Source organism: Rattus norvegicus, chromosome X (genome assembly GCF_036323735.1).
Source record: "Rattus norvegicus strain BN/NHsdMcwi chromosome X, GRCr8, whole genome shotgun sequence".
In the NCBI taxonomy this organism is placed as follows: Eukaryota; Metazoa; Chordata; class Mammalia; order Rodentia; family Muridae; genus Rattus; species Rattus norvegicus.
In genome coordinates, this window is record NC_086039.1 from 115,925,812 (window position 1) to 115,946,115 (window position 20,304).

General features: G+C 35.1%; 1 protein-coding gene across 6 annotated transcripts in view; it reads right to left on the minus strand.

The window, feature by feature from the left end:
- Lrch2 (leucine rich repeats and calponin homology domain containing 2) overlaps positions 1–20,304 on the minus strand; it is an 82,810-nt gene that overhangs the window by 22,052 nt on the left and 40,454 nt on the right. For 2 of the 6 annotated variants that reach the window (XM_039100174.2, XM_039100175.2), the window contains exons 4-13: positions 20,059–20,164; positions 19,840–19,976; positions 13,043–13,176; positions 10,386–10,473; positions 9,986–10,097; positions 9,699–9,796; positions 9,539–9,597; positions 7,225–7,329; positions 2,159–2,236; positions 672–737 (exon numbers count right to left, since the gene is read on the minus strand). In XM_039100174.2, the coding sequence (XP_038956102.2) occupies positions 672–737; positions 2,159–2,236; positions 7,225–7,329; positions 9,539–9,597; positions 9,699–9,796; positions 9,986–10,097; positions 10,386–10,473; positions 13,043–13,176; positions 19,840–19,976; positions 20,059–20,164 (983 nt within the window). The remainder of the gene's footprint in view (positions 1–671; positions 738–2,158; positions 2,237–7,224; positions 7,330–9,538; positions 9,598–9,698; positions 9,797–9,985; positions 10,098–10,385; positions 10,474–13,042; positions 13,177–19,839; positions 19,977–20,058; positions 20,165–20,304) is intronic. The other 4 variants (NM_001427706.1, XM_006257439.5, XM_039100177.2 and 1 more) reach the window with 2 other exon arrangements.

A 20,304-nucleotide genomic window follows, 5' to 3' on the forward strand; every position in this document is an offset into this window, starting at 1 on the left:
TATGATAATTTCTGAGATTCAGTTTGCTCATGTGTAAAATGAAGATTTCAACAGTAACCATTTCATAATTGTATTGTGATGATTGAATAAGGCAATCCATTTAAAGACCTAAGAAGTGTGCACATATATACTAATATCTAACAGTCAGCAACTCTCAGTGTGCCTCTGCATGCCTGTCTTTGAAAATTAACACTACGAAAGGCTTGAGCTAGGACTTAGATGAAACATAATTTTGATACCACAAAGAGCAATAAATAGAAATTTTCAGACTTTCTAATTTGCTTAATTAGGCTTATTTCTAAGCCTAAGCCATTAAACAAAATGAAGCATTTAGTAAAATACATCGGGAAGAAATGAAAATGCAAACGGTAACAAGAAACCTGAAACCAATGATGGAGAATTACGTTATACCTGGTGATAAAATCCTTATGATAAATATTTGTGAATGAATGAAGACAAACGGCAAGCATAAGTGAAAAGAATCAGAACCTAAGGCTTTGCTTATAGAAAGCTAAACTGAACACATGTTGTGACACACTTGATCTCTAAGTTATCTACTTATATTAAACCTGCAACACATAACCAGCAAAAAGACCTTTAAAGGAAATCACTGTCTGAGTAGCAAGTCTCATTTTAATAGACCAAATATAAGGACTAGGATATGTTTATACCTCTTTTCACATTCCACAGTTTGTTTCAGCTTATTTCTCATGACAGAAGTTGAATGATTAAGAATCCTAGAAGTAAATCAACACAGTGATTACAAACTATATTGAAGAGAACATTGCACACATATGACATATTTGTCCCAAGTAAATTGCATCTAGGTCATGAAGATCATTGCTAGAAAATAGTCCTTCAATTCTATTTAGATTCAGATGCTTTAACACATTCTTTAATGAAAGAATTAAGTTCACCAAACGTGTCTTGCATCTTGTTTTAGAAACCCTTTCTCTAAGTTTGTATACTATCTGGCCATTGCATGAATTGTCTGTGTATATCTAAGTGTGACTTGCACAGAATATAAAGAAAGACTTTAGGTACTATTCTGAGTCATTTCCTTTTTATCAGCACAGAAAATAGCATGAGTTATGTTGGTAGTTCATAATCATTTTGACAAAAGTCAAATAATAGATATTAATTTTAAATGCAAAAATCAGTATTAAAGGACAACCCTTTTATAAAAAAATCACAAAATTCTTAAACTTTAAATAGGAAACAGTATTAGAAGATTAAAAAAAATGAATCCCTATAAAAAGCGAAATATTTGTCCATAGCTTTATCTAATTCTAAGGATTAATCTCAATGTCCAAAGTGGTAAATTAGTAATTATCTTAATTAAAAGAAATAAATGAACATATTTAATCATCTTTATTGTTACACATATAAATATAAACTAATTTTAAAATTAATGCTGCAAAAAATAAAGTCTCTACTTTTTAAGAGAATTCTTCATACATTAACAATCTAAAGAATACAAGACAATTTAAATGCACTGCAAATGAACTAAACACACACTGCTAATTCTGGCTCTGTGATGACTGCAGGGAAGTCAGGGGTACCGGGCTCACATTTTCACTAGTTTGGCTCTTAGCACAGCCTCACGAGAAGCATGCAGTGATGTGAAAAAGGTCAAATATTAGACCCAAACAACTGTATTTGTGAGCCAAACAATGGCAAAATGAAGCAGACTTTTAAAAAGTATGTACATGTGCTAAGAACAATGGATTGAAATAGATTTTTTTAAAAAATAAAAGAAAGAGAAATGACAATAAAAACTATACATGAAGGAAAGTCAGAATTATTGTTAGGGGGAACTGGTCGAGCTATTATAATCTTCACGATGATAAAAATGATTACTCTCCAAACCACTTACTGGTATAATGGAGTAGAAAAAAAGTAATTGAAGCACACATACATGAAAAACTGTATAATGTATTTGAAATTTGACCTCTGTAGAACTCTGGAATATACACAGAAATTTTGTTTTACTATGTGATAAACAAAAACTAAATATCTATTTTACCTAAAAGTCTAATCCAGATTATTTAGACACTTCCCTGACAGTTCCCAGTACTTATTTAAAGCAAAATGTTAAGACAGTTCAGCCACATAACACTGGCCCCTTAATGCTATGGCTTCCACCAACTCTAGATACCTTGATTTCCGTCCTGCTGCTCTGGTCCTCTGGAAGAGTTTGTCACTGAATGATGTTCTATAACTTAAAGGCCTCCATCTATATTCACATTTCACATATAGCAACCAAACCAAAAGATGGGAGAAGGAAGATGGTTGTGGAGAAGACAAGGAAGTCATTAGTAAAGGAAACAGAAAAGAAAGAATGGCTAGGTTTCAAGGGTTAAGAGAAGTATCCAAGTAGTTATAACAAATTGAAAGTTAATATAATAGCTGCTTAAATTGAAATGTTGATATAATCAGATAAGAAAAATCACAAGAACCATGTCATAAAACATTTTATAATTCTAAATACAAACAATAAACTTCTCAAAACCCAATTTTAATTTCTTTGATCATTTAGTATTAACTTCAATTATTTGACCTTTAACAACTGCTCTTTTGTTATCTAACTATGTCCCAAAGTATTCAGAAGCAAATCCTTCCACAATAAAGAAAAGCTGTCAGGACATACCTAAAAGCAAATAAAATAAGTATTTAAAAATACTTACAAAAATGTAACATATTAAAATAGTATAAAATAAGTTAGCAGAGTAATTATATGATGGGAATCAGTTAACTGAAGCAATTGTAAAGTCGAAATATGCAATAATATTTCCTTTAGGATAATAATCAAATATTAATAAGCTAGCTAAACTCCACAGTAAAATCAGTATAAGGTAAAGCATGATAATCGTTTTTCTAATGCTTACATAATAAATGACTAGGGCTGATTAAAATGTAAGGAAATAGATAAATAATTTATATAGCATCAGTGTTCTGAACAGAATTTACTCCTTTTTATTCTTTTCTGAATATTAAGAATATTCTTGTTTATCATAAATCACACCTACATCCAAAAAATGATACTCTGATATTAGCATTTTTCTTCTCAGCTTCTTTTTCTTTATTTTATTCCCAATTCTGAAAAGCTTGATATTTACATAAGTTTAATTTAATTGTGGTGAAAATGTTTACTTATGTCATATGCATAAGGTCTGAGTTTGATCCCCAGTGACATAAAACGTACTTTTAAATTAACATGAGATCTATTGAGGACTCATTTTTAAGTGTGAAGTGCACTGTTAACTATAGGCACCGTGTTATAAGCAGACATATACAATCTATTTGTCTCATAAAATTATTTTAAAAAACTAATTTTAAAGGTATTTTTGTTTGAGGTTTTGGTTGGTGAATGATGGTTTTTATACTTTATTTAAGCCATATTGTCTTTAGGAAAATGTTCTACAATTTGAGCCCAATTCTGAGCTCAAAAATCCTCTAATGTCAGCCCCTGGGTAGTTCGAAAACAGACACACACTACTGCACTAACTTCACAGAATCCTAGTCTGTAAGCAGAGAAGTAAGAGGCTGCTTGTAATCTGAATCCTTGTGAGTCAGCTCCATGACGCCCTATTCAATGATCACTTGCTCCAGAGTTTTTGGTTAACAATTTTCTCGTCTGGAATCTTTTGTTAATCTCCTAAGACAGTATCATTTATGAAATAAAAGCACAAACTTCAACAAATAAAAGGTTGTAACTATCCAGTATATGCTAAACAAGTGGCAAAGGAGCTATGACAAAATCATCACTGAACTCAATGTAGGCATCATTCCAATCAAGCCTACTTTGATACTATAATCATGGTTCCTTTTAGTCTAAACCTAAAATTATATTTAATTTCAAGCAATGATGGAAGAACAGTTCAGTAGGTAATCAAGGCAGGAGTCCTTGGCAGTTGGGGGTAATATTTTCTGTTGTTAATCTTATATAATATAAATTATTTTTATTTATTTTAAATAATTATTATTTTAGTTATAAACTGGAATAGCAATACACAAAAGAAAGACCAAAAAAACTCTGTAGTAATTGTATTAAGACCTAACACATAAATTGTACATCTGCTCTGTAGACCTTTTAAAAAGTGGATTTATTTCTCCTTTACCTAGCAAGTGAGAGTTACATTTAGCCTTATGGGAAAAGATCACCATTTTTTAAAATATCTCTACATTGCTTGTTATTTTTCTCAAAGTGAAAAATAGTGATGCTTAATATAAATAATTCTTATATTTTTATCTGTTAACACCAAAAAATGGTAATGAAGAAGAAAATCAGATAAAGGCAAAATTAGCTTTATATATATCTTGAAAAATTTAAGTGTTTACAAAGAATGTAGAAATTTTGGCTAAACTAATAAATTCTGTTAGCTTTAAATTTTACAATGTTGACAAGTAGTATAACTCTGTGTCTTCTTTACTACGTAGAAGGCACAATGCTAGGTGCCATTTTGTACTAGTTACAAAGGCAACATCAAAGCAAACCCTTCAAAAGATGGCCTACTCAGATGATCCCTAATCTAAACTACAGGGAATAATTAAGAAACAGAGACAGAACAAAACTAAACATAATAAGTACAGATGAAAATATAGAAACAACTATGAGTGGCAAGGTTGAATCTAAAACCAAAGTCTCAAATGGAAAATGCATAGTACTGTAAAGTCTTAAAATTATCACTTTTGTCTTTTCATAATGAAAAATAAACAAATCTGCTAGCTAAAGGAAACATGAATTCAAGGAATTTTTTGTCCCAAGAGCTGGTGGTAGTATGCTTCATTAAGTCAAACCACCCAGGTGATCCACAAAGCCTTTCTGTGACAAGTTTGTAAAAGGCAGATAACAGCACGCTAATTGGTTATCCAAAACCAAATGATCCACCCTGAAAATATGCTTACAAGTTATATAGACTGAGCACGTTGTATATATGTATTTAAGAATATACATATATGTGTGTATATGTAAGACATATACATAATCCACACACAAAGACATGGAACAAGAATTAAAGGGAAAAGTCCATAAATATGAACTGGAAAGTTATGTGGAGTTTGAAAGGAGAAAAGAGAAATTAGGCAATCGCACTATAATTTCAAATGTTATTTTTAGAGGGTACATAAGAAATGAATTGTTAGAAAAGATTAAACAGCAAACCACATGGAAACATTTACATGAAGCAGTGATACAAGAAAAGGAATGTAAACTGAGAATGGGAATTCACTATAGAAATGATAATGACATTTTTAAGAGAAAATGTAGTAGCTGGGCAAAAATAGTACTAAATGGCTACTTACATATAACCAATTGTCCAGTTCTTTCCCTAAAAGCAGATTCTATACTTCTCTCTGGATATGTTGGCTTATTTTGTCTTTCTGGTTTTACATAGATGTATTTATTTTGTGCGAGCATATCTGTTTTGCACACTTGCATGCATGAGGATTAGTGGGAATTCTGAAAACAACCTGTGGGAGTTGGTTTTCTATTTCTACCATATAGGGTCCAGGGATCAAACTCAGGTTGTCAGATTTGTCCGCAAGCACCTTTATGCACTGAGCCATCTCACAAGGACTTAGGTGTTTGTTTTGGGGTACTGGAAATTCAAACTGAACCCCCATACATGCTGGGCAGTGGTTCCACCAGTGAGTTATACACTTAGTACACTGACCTGCTACATCTTTTCAGGGTTGGTTTGTACTATGAGACATAGCTTTATACGCCCCAGACTGGCTATCAGCTGGTCACCCTCAGCTTCATTAGGTCTGGAATTAGAGTCGTGCACCACTATATCCAGATGCTAAGCATTCTTTTAAGTATGACTATATGTCTATATGACTTTGTACCACATATGTGTGGGTTACTTTGGAGGTCAGAAAACTGAATCCCCTGGAAGTGAAGAACCAAGTTGAGTGCTGGAAAAAAAATCCAGTCTTCCAGAAAAGCAGAGTTCCCTTAACTCTTAAGCCATCCATCACTCCAGCTGCCAGATGCTAAGTTTTAATGAAATATTTAAAACAAATGCCAACATCTTTAAATATGAAACTTCTCAAGACATGGTCATCATCTTAACCATAAACATGTATTTTGATTAAGTGAAAATAAATACTACTTATACATCCTAAATATAGCATAATAATCTTACTAATTTCCTCATGAAAAATAAACAGAAACGACAGTCAAAATTATAAACGTAAGATTCTCAGTAATCTTATGATGTATGTACTATGTAGATACATGCAGGAGTAGCAAATGGGCCATTTCTTTTACTAAAACTGGGCTTTGGCCTCAGTAGGTAAATTGCCTGCTATGTGCAAGCATGAGGACTCACATTCAGATTTTCTGCACTTATAAAAATCCAGGGCCATGAATGTAGAAACCTTGATCTGGTGAGGATGGTGGACCCTGGAGACTCGATGGTCTCCTCTAGCCAAAGAGGGAGCTTTAGGTTTAGTGGGAGACTGGGTCTCAAAATAGAATGTAGAGAGCAACTGAAGAAGGCATCTGATTTGGACCTCTGACCTCCACGTATGACACAAACATTCATAACCTCCACACACGCAAAAAATGGTAAATAAACTTAACTTGATTGTATACTTGTGAATACAACGCCTTGCTTGTTAGCAAAGATATGTGTTTGAAGAAAGTTGAACCAGAGGGAGATAACTTGTGGTTTACCCAAGAAACAGACAAGTGTGAATTTGAGATCCTCAAATCCTGAACTGACTTAAGCAACAATTAAATAATTCACCTGTATTCTTGGGAAATGGTGTATCCCAAATAATTAAAAATCTGATATAATAATTTAATAAATAAACCTTACCAGTATAGTATAGTCAGAAAGAAATGCTTATAGCATACATAATGTTAATATGAGCTATGATGAATATAGGCAGATAAATCAGTTACTATGATTAACACAGAAATAAAATGGGAACCTTAACTAAGGCTGGGATGTAGCTACAGAGCAGAGCAACACAGATAAAGCCCCGAGTCTCATCACCAGCACCCCCAAGATAAATAAATATACTGCCAAACTGAGCACACTCCGTTAGTTATACATGTAGTTCCTTATTTCTTTCCTAAGGATTTTCTTCTTTTTCTTAACCATTTGAAAACAAAGACCCCTACTGTTTCCTTGAACCTTCACTTCCTTAAGGTGATCATCTTTTACTGAGGAGAAGATCTCACTACTCCAATCTCATGACTGAAAAGAATACCTGTTCTTCTGTTCCTGCTTCAGTAACTGAGCAGCTATCTTCCTCAAGTCAGTTACTTCTTTCAAATCATCATCTTCTTCTGGCAGCAACTGCTCTTTGTCAACTCTGAAACAAACACAGTTATTCAAAGAATAAAGCCAATTGTACTTCATCAACATACAGATATTTTAGATGCCCTATGAAAGCTAATCCATATGACTTGATATTTAAAATACTAAAATGGAATATAAGGAATGTTAGGAAAATGAATCTGTATTCTGTACTCAGTTTAAGTGTAGCTATGAAGTGATGCTAAATTTGAAGTGAATAATGGTCACAATAAGGGGACAATACACACTGCTCAATACTGACTATATTTATAAAAAGGACTGGAAAGCTCCACATGGCCTGCTCTTAGAAATAAAGAAAGACTTCTTTCAACATTCTTCATTTTGCCAGTTTCTAGAAGTTTACACATTTGGATTTTAAAATGCCCTATGTAAAACTAAGAAAATAGTTTAAATAAGAGAAATGTAAAATTGGTTCAAATGACATTTTCAAATTTTCTAGAAATTATTAAAATATATTCAAATAGTAATAAAATTTATTTTATTAAATAATTCATATTAAGATTTTCATCATCCACATAAAAATGCAGGGATGGCTGCATCCTGATTGGCTAGAGGTACTGAGCATTGACCTCTAGAGTCCACTACCCTCACCCGATCAAGGTTTACAGAATTACTAACAAATAATAAAAATAATTATATTTTCCAGAAATATCATTTTAACATGAAAAACTAAATCAAAAATGAGTTCTCTAAATTCTATTTTTTTGTCAAAAGCACTTCATTTAATAACAATAAGCATAAAAAACAATGATGTCAAAAATATTATATGTTAGGACATCTTACAGACACTGGTGCCACTTGAAATTAAAAGACCTTTTTTCATTTGATGAGGAAAGAAATTAATAGAAAAACGAAATCTAAAGAATACAACAATGATGCCACAGGCTTGTAATCTTGGGAGCCTAAGGCAGGAGGATAACAATTTCAAGGCAGCTCAGGACTACAGAATGAGTTCAAGTTTAGCCTTGACAATGTAGCAAAACCCTATCTAAAATACAATTAATACAAAATAAAAAGAGGGCTGAAGCCCTAAGAAAGGCTCTGAGAATAGTATAAAAGACACAGAGGAAAGTAAAAGCCAGAAGGTAGGGTGAAAGTCTGCAAACAATTACGTCCCAAAAGCCATAGCAGCCTCTTTCAAGGGCACACAAGAACTATCAACAATAGGTCAAGGAAGCAGGCAATTCATGGCACCATACCATCACTACTGAACCACTGGCAGTTGGTAGAGTCTTGGGGAGGGTGAGCCACTATGTTTAGTTGTATATCTGTTACTGTGTCACCGTGTTCCAACAGATAGTTGCAAGTCCATAATTGACACAGACAATTACTTTCAGTGTGCCACCAAACAATATGAATAGGCATGAACAATGTGTGAGAAAGGTTTGTGGAGAGTGTGGATAACAGGCCTAATAGCAACATGGGGGATGAGAATGACTACTTCGCCTTGTGTATATCTGCAGTATTGTCCAAAACCTCATTAATAAAGTAGGACTAAGTCTATACCTCAGTGGTAGAGAGCACTTGTCCGAATGCTGAAGACTAGTCAATCCTTATTATTACAAAAAAGATTACAAAACAAAGCTTCCCTACTGGGTAGGAAAGATGACTATTAACAAGTGTTTAGAAAATTAACAAAGTTCTAGGTGTGTAGTTTAGAGAATATGTGTTTATCAGACATGAGGCCTGGAGCTCAACCCCGAACACTTACCAAGGTTACCATAAAGTCGCTTGAAGGAAACACAATGTGCAGAAAAAATTAGGAGAGCTGGGAGAAAACTCAGTTCTGACACTAGTGGGTGCTAGGGAAGAGCTTTTAATATACAGTATAAAGTCTTTAGTAGATCACATAAAATGTTAAATCAAGAAACAGAAAGCTCAAGTTCCAGAAATTCAGAACTCTAGGCCTCAGCCTCCTTATTGGTAAAATGAGGCCGATGGTATTTCTCAAATGAAGACACAGTCCTTCAAGGTAACAAAATAGTAGGCATGATATTTACTCTACATCAAGGAAAAAAGCAAACATCTGTTATAACTATTAATTTGATTAAAGAAATCAAAGTATTTGAAAGTTAACTATCTAAATATGGGGAGGAACATGACACGTGAAAAATTTCTCTTAAGTGCTCTCAAGTAGGAATACTTAATGAATGGTCCAAATATTCATAATTCACACTGTATTTTGAAAACGAGAGCAAACTTACTTTTTTTCATTTCCAAGTTCTTCATTTTTCTGAGATTTTTCAGGGCACTTTTCCTTCCCCTTATAAAAAGGAAAAATATCATTTTAAATTGCATGGTATACTTTTGCACGATCAGAATGAAGTGCATGTCAACGATGTTCCTTAAGTTTTGCTTACTTACCTTAAGGAAAGAAACAAATGATCCAATATGTGTATCTCCTTGTTCAGGAACTGCTACCTCTTCCGTGTTGGGATCAATAAAATCATACACCTCCTGGTCTAGGGACAGATTAATATCATACAACATAACAGATGTTCCCATTATTTTAGTGCTCAAGATAAACGTTCACTCTTTTCAATATAAGACATATCTTAAAATCTTACAAACTTTCAGTCTATTTTAAATAAAAATATATTTTAATATGGACTGTGTAAAAGGTTAGACCTAGAAGACACACCATGAATTACCTTTCTGAGAATCAGGCTTGGTTCCTGTTACAAGACTGTCAGTTCTTGATGTTTGCTCTCTATTCGATTCTGAGACTTGAGAGTGAAGGCTGATGGTGTCATCGTCTGATGGCTGAAAGGGACAAGCACAGTATAAATTGGGAATTTGAAACACATGTCTCATTGATTAAATAGGAATTACAGAACATTTGCTTTATATCTCCAGATTTCCAACTGAAATCAATGTTAAAATGGAAGCTCTGCTTCTAAAATCAGTAGGTACTCCTTCTTTTGAAGTCATAAAATATAACAAAAATTATATCTGCTTGTAAAAGTAAAATCCGACACATTTACGTGTGTCTGTTTCAAAGCTCTAAGAAATAGCAACACAACATGGACTAGCAAGAGAAAAAAAACTCACTTCCGTTGTAGACAATCGCTTCTCTCCATTATCACTTCCGATTCCAGAGTCAGGGCCATGGTTTTTATTTGGATAAAAATCTTCCATGCTGCAGAAAGAGAAATCCTTAGAGCAGCTGAATTTTTTTTTCTTAAATACACAATGCAATTTAAGCTGAACTGTCCCTAGATAATGCAAAAAACATACTTTTGATGTTAAACATTCTTAAAGGAGGAAATACCAGAAATTTTCCTATAAAATATTTTATTCATGTCATTTAAGCGTGATTGCAAGTCTGGTGGCACCAACCTATAACTTGAAAGACATAGCTGGAGGACCTCAGAATAACAGACCATACTGGCTTACATCCAGGCGAGACAGTGAAACTTTGTCACGACAAAACAAAACACACTAAAACTCTTCAACTTTGCAAGGTGTGGTGGCATGTGCCTTTAATTCTAGCACTCAGGAAGCAGAGAAAGAAAGATCTCTGTGAGTTGGAACCTTGTCTACAGAGTGAGTTCCAGCACAGTCAAAGGCTACAAATTGAAACCTTGTCTTGAAGAACCAATAACAATAATTATTATTATATCATTGAATGTTAATTAATCAATTTATTTTTATTATTATTCAACACCCCAACGAGATATTCTTTGAGGAAAGCCATGAAATATGACTAGAGATATTTCTTTCAAAGTATGTCACAATTTCAAATTTTGCATACATGTAAAATGTTTCAATAAATTCATCATAAGTTGAAAAAATATTTCAAATTAAAATGCATTCACCAGGCATCTTAAACAACATAATTTAGCAACAGTCAGTCCACTGTAGAGCATTGCTTGTCTACTCTTGAGTATTGCTTGTGCACAGCAGTAAAAGGTTATACTCATACTATACATGGGTGTCCCCGGAAAAGAGGAGAAGTAGTTTCTGCTGATTGCATGTAACTCAAGTACCATGGAATACTTGGAAAATGGTAATATATGCCAGGCAACATTGGTGACGATGTGTGACAGACAGGAAAGGAGGGGAGGGAGAAGGAGAGGGCGAAGGGGAGCGGGAGATTAAGGGGGAAAATAGGCATGCTGTTGTCTGAATGTGTTGTAAAATTAATTCCTAATGCAAAAGCATTGCCTTGTGGGATCTGGTAGGGGTTTTGGCTATAAGAGTGAAGTCTTTGAAGACATTAACCTTTCTACTGTAGTAGTTACTTTCTTGTCCAGGAAATAGATTTGCCACAGGAGTAAATTTGACACCATGTTCATATCTCTCAAGTTCTTTTCCCTATCTTACCTTTGACATGTCACTGAATATTCCTTCCCTATCTTGGACTTAATCAGTCTCCCAAACTAGGAGCCACAAACATGTCTACTACTTAAAATTATAGCAGTACAAAAGGAAGCAAACTCTTATGTGTTTCCTTGTCTTCTTTGTTCACTGATCCTTCCACCTAGACTGGGAGTTCCACGAGATGCCAAGACAAACATGTACAGCTTTCAACACAATAGATCCTGAGTCTAACAGTAGGCTTTCAACAGCTATGTCTACCAGAAATGACTGGGGAAAATGAACACCATTAATCATGAGGTATCTCACTTGCAAAAATAAGCATATTAATAGAGATTACTTTAGATATTAATCCTAACTTCAATAGAATACAATGTTGCTGCACTACTAATATTAAACAAAATACAATTTAGGAATTAATATAATTAAATTTGTCATGGAAGCAAAAGAAAGCTTTATGGGACAGTGGTATTTGGAAATTCAAGGTCTTTACTCTTAACAGTAGTACTTACTACAATGCCATCTAAAAGAATCAAATTTATCATGTAATTCAATGACAAACCTTTAAATATTTCAAGTGGTCACAGTCACCTTTTCTGTAGACTTACCCCACTCTAAGTTATTTTCCATATTTCTGGATGGAATTGTATTTTGAAAGATTCTTTCAAACCAATCTATATCTTAAAAGTATCTACATATCTGACATATTACAATGTCATAAAGAGGACAGCACAATCAAAGACCAATAATATATCATTTTTGATCAGGAGATGAGGAGGTATAGCTGAATGGTAGACCACTTGTCTAGTATAAAACAGGCTCTGCATTGAACTCCCCATACTTCTGAAAATGAACACACTCTCGCGCGCACGTGCGCGCACGCGCACACACACACACACACCCACACACACACACACACACACACACACACACACACACACACACACACAAATGACTGGGGAGGAGTTCAGTAATAAAGCACTTGCTTAGATTGAAGACTCAACATTAGAAAAAAAAGAACATTAGCATAAAGACCAGAGGCACCTCCAAAATGTCTTCCTCTTCCCCCAAAGTTAGTTGAAAGTCAAATTCAACTAGCTATTAAAAATATTAATATGGTGATCAAAAGTAGATTAACAGTTGTAAAGAGAGTCAATGCTGTAACTCATACTGTAAGATATTGACTTTTTCTGTGCTAAAATAATAACTACCTAAAGAAAAACCTCACATTTAGTTCAATATCAGAGGTTATTTAATGAAAAAATTCAATGGAGTTTTTTAAACACTGGTTTGATCAGTAAATAGATTGAATATACCCATGATGATACATTTCTCTTATATCAATGGAGGACAATCATTGTCTGAAGCTGTAAGACTATTTACATTACCTGTCTGTAAGAGGCTGAGAAGGCATTCTTTTATTCAGTGATGGGAGATCCAGGGAGTCTGGTTTCTTATCCATTCTACAACAGGCTTGTATATTTAAGTACTTAAATATGTGTACTTTACCCTTTAAGCATATCTGTAAACAAAAATGAAGTATTTAATAACAACTTTAAATTCAAATATCTATTTATTTTATGTGAATGAATGCTTTGCCTGTAGGAATGTGCACCATGTGCGTGCCATATGGCAGAGTCCAGAAAAGGACATAGGATCCCTGGAATTAGAGTTATAGATGGTAATGAGCCACTTTGTGGGTGCTGGAAAACAAACTCAGGTACTCTTCAAAAAGAGGAAATGCACTTAACTGCTGAGTGATCTCTCTGTCCACTAATTGCAAATATACTGAAACACTATCTACTAATTTATATATTGAAATAACCTCAAATTATGCTGAGGTATCACAACCAGTATTTTAATAAATTTTGTATGTAAAGCAAGATAGGAAAATGTGACAATACTGTTACAATAAAAAGCTACTATCATCTTATCAAAAAAGTGTTCTATATTATTTTTTCTTATTTAATAATAGGGTTATTTTTTCATTTCTTCTAACTGAAAATAGATCGATCTTGTCATAAAATATATTCTGATTATAGTTTTCCCTAACTCACACCAGATCCTCTCTACTTCCAAACCCACCCAAATGCATAGCCTTTCTATGTTTTATTATTGTCATTATTATTATTATTATTATTATTATTATTATTATTATAAAGAAAATGTATAAACTAAATAGAGTAAAACAAAAAGAACAAAGAAAATTCACAAAACCCACATAAAGATGTTAAAATACATACTTCATTGTCATAAAAAACAATAAAATCAAAATTGGAAACCATAATATATAAATAAATTTCTATAAGATTTAAAAAAATTAGCTCAGACAAATCAATGTGAGATAAGAAAAAAATCTTTCAAAAATACAATTGAGTTCATTTTATTTTGGACATCTACTTTTGAGCATGAGACTTGTCCTTGTGGTTTGCATACCCAGTGAGAATCCATTGGTACAAAGTAAATCCTCCTTTGCAAGTGATTGTCAGTTGGAAATAGCTTCTGAGTTAGTGATGGGGCGTGTATCTAGATCCTGTCTCCACAAGTCCCATCTCGCTCAGACCTCTGAAATCCCTGTATATATTTCTTTTTCAAATAATCGGTTTCCTTTTATAGAGATTTATTTATTTTTACTTTATGTATATCTATGTTTGTCTGCATGTATGTAAATGTACCACGTGTATAGCTGATGACCATGGAAACCCGAACAGGATGTGGGAAATCCTGGAAACTGAATCTTGGTCCTCTGGATAAGCAGAAATGGTACTTAGCTGCTGATCTAGATCTCTAGCCCGTTTTGTCTCTATTTCACTCCCATTTTCTTGTTAAAAGTAAAATGGACAAACTAATGAATGCTAAAAGATCTGTATCATGGAAAAAGCCTTTCTTAGAAAAATTAGAAATATACTATTCACTGGATTAGTGAGAGGGAAAGTATATACATATATAATCTGATGCAAAACAAAATTAATGTAAAATTTAAAAAAGACTAATAATGACTGCATAAGTAGAAAATAAATCAATTTTAAAAAAAATAGAAGTGCTAGGCAGTGGTGGCATACACATTTAATTCCAGTACTGAGCACAGAGCAATTTCCAGGACATCCGGGGCTACACAAGGGAACCATGTCTCAAAAACAATATACAAACAAAAAATCATAATAGCAATGCAGTCAGAATAAAGTTCAACTAGGAAAATGTTCAGAGAAAATGTCCTTTGCTCATACAGAAAAGCAATGTTCAGAGGGAAAAACTACACAGAAGAAGGTATGCTGCTTGAAGATATGACTCACCCAGTAAAGCACTTGCCACAAAGGTGTAAAGACCTATGGTTGATTCCTTAGATCTACAGTAGAAAACAACAACAACAAAAAAATATAGTATCCTCGAATGGCAAGATAGAATGGGGAAGAGGAAGCTACCTTAAAACTCACCTCACATTTGCAGAGACAGAGCAAGAGATCATTCTTCAAACAAAGGGGACGATACAGAACAACACCTGAGCACATGAGGTTGTCCTCTGACCACTACATTGGTACTATGGCATGTGCACACCCACACTTACAATTACATACACACAGAGAGATAGGGAGAGAAGAAGACAAGGGAGAGAGGGAGAGCGAGATGGGGGTGCATTTAAAAGGAGAGAGACTAAGCACTATTGTAAAGTAAGTATAGTAAATAAAAAAAAGAGCTAAGACACCCAAAACAACCCTCAACAATGAAAACCGTGCCGGAGGTATCACTACCTCTGATTTCAATTTATATTATTAAGTTCTAGTAATAAAACAGTATATTACTTGTATAGAAACCGACCTGTTGATCAACAGAAAAGATGATATGCATAAACCCAGGCTTGTATGAGTACACTGTAGCTGTCCTCAGACACAACAGAAGAGGGCATCAGACCTCATTACAGATGGTTTTGAGGTCACCATGTAGCTAGGAATTGAACCCAGGACCTCTGGAAAGAGCAGGCTGTACTCTAACCACTGAACCATGTCTCCAGCCCCTTCATTTAACACTTAACCCATAATTTTTGATTCCCTGTCTCCTCCCACCTGTGTACTATTCTTGATTCCTTGAAAATGTCTTCCTATGGCCCCTTACTAGTCTCTTAGTAGTCCTTACTGGTTTCCTGACTTCTCAGGGTACTCCAATTAGAACATACACATCGAAATAGTCATTCACATGTGAGAGAAAACACGTGGCAATTCTTTGTCTGGGTCTGGACTACCTCAGCAGGGATAATTATTTCCGGTTCCAACCACTTCTCTGAGAAATTTCATTTTTCTTTAAGTGAATGTTCATTGAGTACATGTGACACATTTTCATTATCCATTCTTCAGTTGATAGACATCTAGGCTGCTTTCCTTTTCCAGTGAACATGGGAGGCCAAATATCTGTGTCAAAGGGCATAGATGCCAGAGCGGTATGGCTGAGTTGTGTGACAGGTCTATTTCTAGCTTTTTGAGGAATCAAGACACCAATTCCCATAGTGGTGGCATCATTGTTTCCTTGCACTAAGACTTTATATGTGTTTCCTCCATGCACGTTCTTGCAAGCGTCTGGTGCTCACTTGCTGTTGACGGTCCTTGGGGGTTTGCTTTGTTTTGATTTGTTTTAATAACCATTCTAACAAGTAGGATGAAGTATCAAACTAGTTTTACTTTTCATCCCCCTGATAGTTGAGGATGGTGAACATTCTTAAAATATTTCTCAGGTATTTGTATCTCTTCTTTTGAAACTTACATTTCAAAACTTATGTTGCCTCGATTTTACTTGTTCCTGTGTATCCATGATGGGCAGGTTCCTGTTTAAGCTGTTTTAATATTCTAGAGGCTGACCTTCTCACAGAGGAAACGCTTATGAAGATGTTTTCCCACTCTATGTGCTGGCTCTCTACTCAAGTGATGCTGTCTTTTGCTGTACATGAAATTCTATTTCATGAAGTCCCATTTATTAATTGTTAGCATTAGTGCCCCAAGATGTTAGTGCACCTTTAAGAATGCCTTGCAATGCTGGTCATTGTTACGGTTTTCATCTATTGACAGCTTGCAAGTATGGTTTCTTGTGAAACTCTGATTGCAAGTCCTCACTGAGGCTTCCGGTTCCCTTTCAGATGGACTCCTCTAAATCCAGTGTATGATGATGGGATGTCTTCAACAATGAATCTGACCTTCTTTTTCTGCAAGGCACTAAGGGCATTAGCCACAGTGTATATTGTTTTGGGGGGTCCTTTTGTTGCCCCTAACCAGAAACTTGAAAGGAGGTTTCCCATGCCTGAAACGGGTTTGTTAGATAATCTGTGGCCTTTGAGGGGTAAAAAACAGTCACGTCATAGGAGGTATACTTGCTCGGCACTGTAATTATAGCCAATTATTCATGACGAAGACGGGGGACTTGGAATGTAAAGGAGAAACAATTATTTCAAGTTACCTAAATGGGTATAAATACCAACAGCATTATAACTATGTATCCTTAGATTCACAGAGGTTAGCTCTCAGCCCTCAATGAAAAGCCTTTTGCAGTTGTTGGAGATGATTAAAGAAAGTCACAACTACAGGAACCCATGGGAGGTGGGAAGATTATAAGACCCAGAGGGGATGGGGGGACACCAAGGAAACATGGCCTTCTAAGCACACTTGGAGCAATACACATATGAACTCAAAAAGATTATGTTAGCATGCACAGGGCTGCACGTTTCTGAGCCAGGCAAAGTTCCAGAGCTGAAAAGGGAAGTACACACAAGCCCCCATCACTAACCCAGAAGATATCTTAAATTGATAACTACTCACAGATGAAAACTTAGTTTCTCTAATGGAGTCTCACTGGATATACAAACCACTCTGAAGGCCAGACCGTATGCCCAGAAGTAGACACCAACACGAAATCAGTTCAATAGTATTTTTAGGGGGTTTTATTTCATAATTCTTGGCCTAAGATTTTTTCATTTTTTGTTTCTTATTGTACAGTCCTTTAATTATATATCATAGTTTCTGCTTTTGTAATGTGAGGTTATTTCTCTGTGTGTTAATGTATATATCTTTACATTTATGTATATTTCTTGTGCTTTTTCTTTGATTCTTTGTTTATCTGCTTGTTTGATTGGCCCTACCCAGATTTTTTATTTTAATTTTAACCTGTTTTATTATTTTAGATGCCTCTTTGTATTCTAATGAGAGCAAAAAGAATGTGGATTTCAGTGATGGAGAGGTGAGAAGGATTGGGAGGAGTTAAGGGAAGAAACATAATCACAATATGTTATGTTAAATATGTTTTCATACTTTCAATAAAAATAAAAAAGGAGAGAGAGGGAGGGAGAGAGAGAGAGAGTGTGTGTGTGTGTGTGTGTGTGTGAGAGAGAGAGAGAGAGAGAGAGAGAGAGAGAGAGAAACCACCAACTACCCAAAATGTAGAGGTCATCTGACCAATAGGAGACCAGCCCTAACAGATATACTGTCATTCTTAAAGCACAGGAACATTATAGAAGAGTGCACTAAACGACTGGAGAGGACCCAGACATCAGCTTGGAGAGAGTCTCTTCGAATAAAAAGCAAGCAGAAGGAGGAGGAGAGAAAGCAGAAGAAGAAAGAAGAAAGAAGGGGAGCAGGAGGGGCAGGAGGAGGAGGAGCAGGAAGAAGAGGGGGAGGAAGAGGAGGAGGAGGAGGGGGAGGAGGAGAAGGAGGGGGAGGAAGAGGAGGAGGAGGAGGAAGGGGAGGAGGATGGGGAGGAGGAGGAGGAGGAGGAAGGGGGAGGAGGAGGAGGAGGGGGGAGGAGGAGGAGGAGGAGGAGGGGAGGAGGAGGAGGAGGAGGAGGAGGGGGAGGAGCAGCAGCAGCAGCAACCATGATGGGGAGCAGGTAGATCAGAAAGAAGAGAGTGAGGAGGGAGAGTGAATGTAAATATGATCAAGACACATTGTATGAAGTTTTCTAAAATTTGATAAATATGTTTAAAAATACCCCCTTTGTAATGAATGCAATAAATCATTATTGAAAGATTAAAAGAACAAACCAACAAAGACAGTTCTTCATATGCCAGGGAGCCAAGCGTGGAGGGAGTAGGAATTATTGTGCTCCTCAGGCAAATCTCAGCCTTCTGAGTGGGGGCATGAGTTAGCACTATTTCACCTATTGTACATTTTCAGATTGCTGCTGTCTTCTTCTCATGAATTCTCTTTGCCCTTCTGGGTGCATATCTTAGGTTATTCTTTATTGTTTTAGTGGATTCCTTCTGCCTTTAATACTCATTATATTAAAAGCTAAATTTAATGTTTTCCATTTGTATTTTTTCTATCTGTATGAATTCTTTCTCAGTTTCAAGAATATGCTGAAAGCCATATGAGACTAGTCTTCTTTATGAGAGATACCTTACCTCAGGCAAAGTACTCTTCGTCTCCAGACAGCCCATCTTAACTACCAACATGGAATTTTCCTAGATGAACTCAAATTCCAACCAACATCCCCATTATTACATCACTCCAACAATAAATATCAAGCAAATATATATCTGGGAGTATTCAGTTAGAATCTTTCTTCTTAAAATAGTATTTACAATCAAAACTACAAAGTCACACAAAGGGTGATTCTAGCTTTTCCAAATGCTTGTCTGTAATCTACACTGAAACTACTACCAAATTAAAATTTAAAAAAGCCACATCTAGCAGGGCATGGGACACAGGCTTCCAAGTCCATTGTTTGACAGGTTGAAGCAGGAGGAGCAAAATTTATACTCATCCACCATTTATAGAGTTAGAGACCAAAGATAGATGAGATCTTGGCATGAGGCAGAAGTGGATGGGTGGGTGGGGGAGCACCCTCTTAGAGACAAAGGGGAGGGAGTATGTGGTTGGGGGGGTTGCAGAGGAAAGCCTGGGAAGGGTAACATTTAGAATGTAAATGAATAAAATAATTAATAATTTTTTAAAAAATAAAAGAAAACAAAATGTAAAATTTCAGTTCTTATAAAAATGCTAGATAATGCTACATAAAAAATAAAATTGAGGGTTGGGGATTTAGCTCAGTGGTAGAGTGCTTGTCTAGCAAGCGCAAGGCCCTGGGTTCAGTCCCCAGCTCCGAAAAAAAGAAAAAAAAATAAAATTGACTCATAAGATACTATAAATTTTAATAAACAGATAAAATCACAAACATTTGAGAAAATAAGTATCATATACGTATTACAAACCTGTGCTGGTGGTACTTGCAATGGATTGTTATCCAAAATTATTACTTGTAACTGATGCAATTTCCTATAGCAAACAGGAATTTCAGTCACTTTATTACAGGAGAAATCCAACTTCACTAAGGGGAGATCTCCTAATTCTGTTCAGAAATGAAAAACATTAAGTTAAATGTTGTATGGTAACTCTATTACTCAAGTGAGTGAAAACAGTGACGATCTTACCATCTGGCAAAACATGAAGATTATTTCTTCTTATATTTAACTCTTTAAGTGAATGCAATTTTCCCATTTGTTGAGGAAGGACCTGAATCTCATTGCAGCTAATGTCCTAAGGAAAACAAGAAAACAAAATGTAACAAAGTTGAGAAGTACAAACGTTCTTTCAATTATAAACTTTAAGCACATGTTCAAATGGCTAGTAAAGTTACTTCTAATTTCCTTCTCTGGCAGATTTATATCTGTGTTGGA